General features: G+C 42.2%; 1 protein-coding gene across 1 annotated transcript; it reads right to left on the bottom strand.

The window, feature by feature from the left end:
- Positions 1–2,871: 2,871 nt before the first annotated feature.
- On the bottom strand, positions 2,872–4,263 carry LOC132389435 (muscarinic acetylcholine receptor M2-like). Its single transcript, XM_059961961.1, has one exon. The coding sequence runs from the start codon at positions 4,261–4,263 to the stop codon at positions 2,872–2,874; it is 1,392 nt and encodes a 463-aa protein (XP_059817944.1).
- Positions 4,264–6,177: the final 1,914 nt, after the last annotated feature.

Below are 6,177 nucleotides of genomic sequence, written 5' to 3'. Positions count from 1 at the left end.
TCTTGGACAGCTGAAATGGACTAACTGAAAGAAGAGATAGTGAGAGATTTGAAAGTGGGAGGGGAGGAGACATCCGACATTATAGGAGAAGACAGGATGGGGAGGGGATAAAGCTCAGAGCTGGAAAGTTGATTGGCAAAAGGGATACCAGGCTGTAAAAGGGAGAGGATCAGGAGATGAGAGGCTGGAAAAAAAGAAAGGGGCAGTGGAGCCCTGGAGAGAGATGGAGAGCAGGCAAGGAGTATTGTTTGAGGGACAGAGAGAGAGAAATGAGATAGTGAAAGAAAAAAAGGGGAAATAAATAAATGAATAAACAAACAAATAAATGAATAAATAGATAGACAGATAAATAGAGAGATAGATAGATAGATAGATACATAGATAGATAGATAGATAGATAGATAGATAGATAGATAGATAGATAGATAGATAGATAGATAGATAGAGAGAGAGATAGATAATTAAGCGGATAGATAGATAAACGAATGAATGAATAAGGGATGGAGTAAGAAGGGGAGGAGGGGCATTAACGATGTTAGAGAAATCAATCTTCATGCCATCAAGTTGGAGGCTACCCTGATGGGATATAAGGTGTTATTCCTCCAACCTGAGTGTTGTCTCATCTTGACAGTAGACGATGCGTGGATAGACATATCAGAATGGGAATGGGACGTGGAATTAAAAGCTATGGCCACTGGGAGATCCTGCTTCCTCTGGCGGACAGAGCGTCGGCGTTCAGTGAAACGGTCTCCCAGTCTGCGTCGGTTCTCGGCAATATATAGAAGGCCGCACTGGGAGCACCCCACCACCAAGTACATCTTTCCGCAACCCCCCCCACCAAGTTTCTGTTTTCCGCAGAGATCCCTCCCCATGCGATTCCCTTGTCCATTCATACACCCTATCAATTCCCACAGATCTCCCTCCCTGCACTTATCATTGTAAGCGGAACAAGTGCTACACCTGCTCTTATACCTCCTCCATCGCAATCATTCATGGCCGCAGACAGTCCTTCCAGGTGAGGCGAAAATTCATCTGTGAGTCGACCTGTGTGGCAAAATGCGTCCGGTGCTCCCGATGCGGCCGCTGCCTGTTCTCGTGCTTTTCCTTGTGTCTCTTCCTGTCCTTTGCCTCGCACAGCCGAGGAGTATCTCGCCCAGCTCGGTGCTGGAGGTCCCTCGTCCTGTGTTGGAGTCCCTTGTCCCGTCCATGTGCCTCTTCCTGTCCTTATACATCGCGCAACCCAGGGCAACATGCCCCAGCCCGGTGCTGGAGTTCCTCCGCCCAGTCCTGGAGTCTCACGTCCAGTCCGTTAACCACGCCACGACCTGAGGCCGCGTCTTGTCCTCGCCTAGATCCGGGGCCCAAGCCCGAGTCAAGACCCAGGATTCGGGTGCAAGTCCAGTCTCGGGCTCGGAGCCCTAGCCCAGGCTACAAGTTCCAAGTTCCACGTCCGGGTCCCTTGTTCCTAGTCCAAGTCCTAGAGCAGGCCCGAAATCCTAGTCTCGTCCCGGGCCTGTGTTAATATCCAGCGTCATGTATTCCTGTCTTCCCTTGCTTTCTTGACACACCTAGCTCTGTTCCTAGTCCCTCAGTGGCTGTGCCATTCATTTAGGTCCGCCACCAACGCCCCCCCCCCTATACCAAGTGATTAAGATTCGAAGCAACCTATCAGAACTACTAACTAAAAGGTAATGTAGTGGGTATCCATTAGAAGCACAAAGTTATTAAAAGTACAAAATACAATTTTTGATACTGAGTAATGTTATAAAAATGAACATTACCCCTTAAATGTGCCTATGTTTAATTTTATAATTCTGTCTAATGGCATTTATTGGAGCATTGGTTAATTGGAGCAGCCGCTTTTTTTGGACAATAAATGAAAAAAAAAAATCAAAAATAAATGAATTTCTCTGTTTATTTGGGAAAATATGCCACTTATTTGGGCAGGAATCTGTTGCCAAACAGGTCCTAACTAGCGTCAGTCACATGCAAGTATGCGGCCAATATACACTACGCCGTAATTAAAGCAACCATTTTAAGTGGCTTCACTTGTGTGTTCGTATTCAAAAAGCAGTGATTATTGTCTTTGATCGTAGGCAAATGATAAACAGTAAGACAATTTGGAACCGTTTTGCTCACTGCGGTTTCAAGCATTCAGGCTTGCGGATGCCAGAGACGGCTGGGGAGAAGTTAAGCGATTTCAAATCTTCATCTAGTTCGGTACTATGATTAGTTTAAAAGTATCAGCAATCATCTGGAATGTTACAATTAAAATAAGGATTTGGAGGTTCCAATCATCGATAGCACTGTTTGAAAGCTGTCCACAATCTGCACTTGGTGTCTCTGATGATTTTCCTTATTTACAGTCAATCAAAAGAACACGTCAGTGTACACTTAGTGATCTCCACCATAATAATTAGGAACTAATACAGTTTTATATACCGTAGTGATTTTTGTTGTGTTCTAATTTATTCAGTATTTCCTCTAAATACATAGTTTGTTACTTATTCAAAAGGTAGTTTGTCTATTTCCATGAAGCTTTGGCTCATTAGTGCAGCCGTTTAATCGGGCCAAAATGTACAATTCCCAGTGTGCCCCAATTAACTGGAACGCACTATACTTGAAACTTGGGCAGATTCATTTACGATTTCACACAGAAACTTTATAATAAACAGCACACTCGTCAATTAAACAAAAATTAGAAATTCATTGGACATAACTCAAGTGTGCTTTCACCATATTACATATAATGACTAATTGAGCCATACCTCGGCGTGTTGAACATTTTACTTACATACATTTGTGATAAACATTTTGAAAGTCATCTATAAGATGTGTAAAATGTTCATGGAGATGAGCTTGCTGTTGATTTTATCTTGTTGCACCAATGTTTTTATATTGACAGAAGAGAAGATGTTTGAAGGTTTTCTTGAAGGTAGCATTGCATAGTGCATAGCAGGCTGGGTTGAGAGTACTGTTGATGTAACAGAGCCAGTATCCAATAGTCCATAAAGTGTTAGGAACGCAGACTGAACATAACGTGTTAATGAGACTGTATGGGGTCCAGGTAATGATACATGCCAGCAGAATAGCCAAGATGGTCCTGGTCACCTTATTCTCCCGGGTTACAGCTCCCTTCTTTTTCTCAACAGGGGTCTTTGTCATTTTAATGATGATGTGGGCTGCGGTAAGCTCTCTGGCTTTACCATTCTTGGTGCTGTTTTCTGACACCATTTCAACTGTGGTAGCACAGTAGTCACTCTTTTGGGATTTCGTGATGACCTTTATGCTGGAGCTGCCGTTGCTAAAATGTCTTTGTGTGGTGGAGACATTTGTGCTCTCATCCATCTTTCCTTCCTCCTTCTGGATGGAAGGGACGACACTGAGGGAAGTCGAGGGATTTGAGACCACCTTTTCCTCTACTTGGCCGCAATGATCCGTCATTACTTCACCAGCTGCCTTGCCATTTTGTACTTTGACATTCTGCAACCCTTCAGGTGCACTTGAAATGTTGTTATTCGGTTTCATTGTTTTGCCTCGCACTGGACTGGGAGAAATGGTGCCTTTGTTGGACTCTGTCTCCTTCTTATCCTTCTTGATCCGACTCTTGCTAGCACGGGATATGTGCACATACAAAATAGTCATGGTAATAACCGGTAGATAGAAGGATGCTATTCCAGTGCCAAAAGTGGCAACTGGATTTGAGAAGAATTGTACATGACACTCACCCTCTTCAACTGTCCGCCCACCTACAATGAACTGCCAGAAGAGAATGGCAGGGCCCCACAGGATAAATGACAGCACCCAAGCAGCTGCAATCATCATCCATGCCATCTTGGTGGTTCTCTTCACAGGGTAGCTGAGAGGCTTTGTCACACAGAAGTATCGGTCAAAGCTGATGATAAGAAGGTTCATGACAGATGCATAACTAACAACATAATCTAGAGCCAGCCATAAATCACACACCACTGGGCCCATAGGCCAGTAGCCAAAGAAGATGTAAATGGTGTAAAGGTTCATGGAGAACACACCAACAATCAAATCAGCAGAGGCTAAGCTGAAAATAAAATAGTTGTTAATTGTTTGTAGTTGTCTATTCACTTTGATAGAAAGCATAACCAGAATGTTTCCGATAATGGTCACCAGACTCAAAGATAATGTTACAATCACAATGAAGATTACTTCAACTGTTTTGTAAGCGCTCCCTCTTTCAATGTATGTTCGGTTGCTGAGAGATGAATTTGTCTGCGTTAAATTAGACATCCTTTCCCTCTGAGTTAGCATTGAAGCGGCCTAAACGTAGAAAATAGTAGAAAAAGGAGAAATATTAGCAAACAAGCAATAAAGGATTTCTAATTGAAGTCTCACCAGCAAGAACACAGAAGACCATTTGCTGAAAAAAAACTTCAAGATTATTGCTGAGGGACTTACTTATAAACAGGAATCACAGAGATCATTTTTGTACGTACAATTAATTATGAATTAATAGTTAATTGCTAGTACCTAAACGAATGAAGATGATGCCCGACATTGTAAAAATGTTTTCATTAGATTGGTCCACCTTTATGCACTTAAAATGATGGAAAACCTCTGATCCCATTGTTCCCTTATGTGCACGTACCTTCAAAGCAAAAACTATATGAATAATAGAAATCCCAGAAAGGACGCAAGAAAAACAGATGCACAGGATCATCCATCTCCTATAGCGTGAACAGCCATCCAGTTTCATAAACTTGCAGTCAAAAGTTGCAATGAAGCAAAGTACCGGAAGGAGAGAAGAATCTGGGATTGAGTTACGTCAGATCAACAGCATGTGTTTCAAAACATAATGCTAAGGAACCATGTTATTGGTGGTTTAACATTGTTGATTTCCCCTAGTTATGAAACCCATGAGAAAGCTAAAAAAACGGTGGTCTAATTTTCTTGAAACTAATAGTCTAAGAGGGGAAGTTATGACTTGTAGAAAAATGATAGTTGATACCTGAAGCTAAGGGGCACCAATATCCTTGTGGGCAGGTTTGCTGGAGATGTGGAGGATAGTTTAAACTAATTAGGCAGGGAGGATGGGACCTGGAATTTTAGGTCTGAAGACGGGGCAGTTGGTAAACAAGTAAATGCAGTGTGTAGTGAGACTGTGAGGAAGGACAGGCAGGTGATAGGGCAAAGTTGCAGTCACTGGGATGAATTGAAGTCTAACATGGTGGCAAAGTCGAAGAGGTTAAAGAATGTATGTCTGAAGGTGTCATAATTGAAAGCTCACTGTACAGTATGTGGAATGAGGTTGAGGTTAGAGTTTGCAGATATGATATCACTGAATCGTTGCTGAAAGAAAATCATAGTTGGGAGATTAACTTCAAAAGACAGATTGTATAGAAAGGACAGGCAGGTTGGTAAAGGGGATGGAATGGCTTTGTTAGTAAAGAATTGAATCAGATCCTTAGAAATAGGAAAACATTGAATTAAAAGATGGAGAATTCTTGTGAGTAATGGAGAAACTGCAAGGGTAAAAAAAGACCCTGATGGGGGTTATATCCAGGCCTTCCAACAGTGGCCTAAAGGTGGGGTACAACTTACAACAGGAGACAGAAGAGGCGTGTAAATTTGGAAATATTACAATAGTCGTGGGGTTTTTCAATATTCAGGTTGATTGAGAAATTCAGGTTGGTGCCGAAGCCCAAGAGATGAAATTTGTAGGAAGCGTACACGTTGGGTTTCTGAAAAACCGCTTGTGGTTGAGGCCACCAGGCGAAAGGCAATTTTGGATTGAGTGCAGTGTTATGAACCAGATTTCATTGGAGTGATTAAGGTAAAGGAACCCTTACGAGTCAGGCATCATAATATGATAAATTCACTCTGGAGTTTGGGAGGGAGAAAATAAAGTCAGATATATTAGTAATTTAGTGGAAAAAAAAGGAACACTGTAACAGAAGCATGAGAGAGGAGCTGACCAAATTTAATTGGAAGGGGCTGTTTCAGGGATTACAGCAGAACAGCAATGGTTGGTGTATCTGAGAGCAATTCAGAAGGCGCCGGATAGATACATCCTCAAGTATTCTAAAGGGAGTATTAGGTAACAGTGGCTGACAACCGAAGTCAAAAACAGCGTAGAGGGAAAAAAAGAGAACAAATAATACAGTAAAAATTGTGGGAAGTTAGAGGATTGTGATGTATTTAAAA

Source organism: Hypanus sabinus, unplaced genomic scaffold (assembly GCF_030144855.1).
Source record: "Hypanus sabinus isolate sHypSab1 unplaced genomic scaffold, sHypSab1.hap1 scaffold_568, whole genome shotgun sequence".
Lineage (NCBI taxonomy): Eukaryota > Metazoa > Chordata > Chondrichthyes > Myliobatiformes > Dasyatidae > Hypanus > Hypanus sabinus.
This window is presented reverse-complemented; position numbering and strand designations above follow the sequence as displayed.

Coding starts and splice junctions, on each gene's coding strand:
- LOC132389435 (XM_059961961.1), bottom strand. CDS start 4,263: ATGTCTAATTTAACGCAGACAAATTCATCTCTCAGCAACCGAACATAC.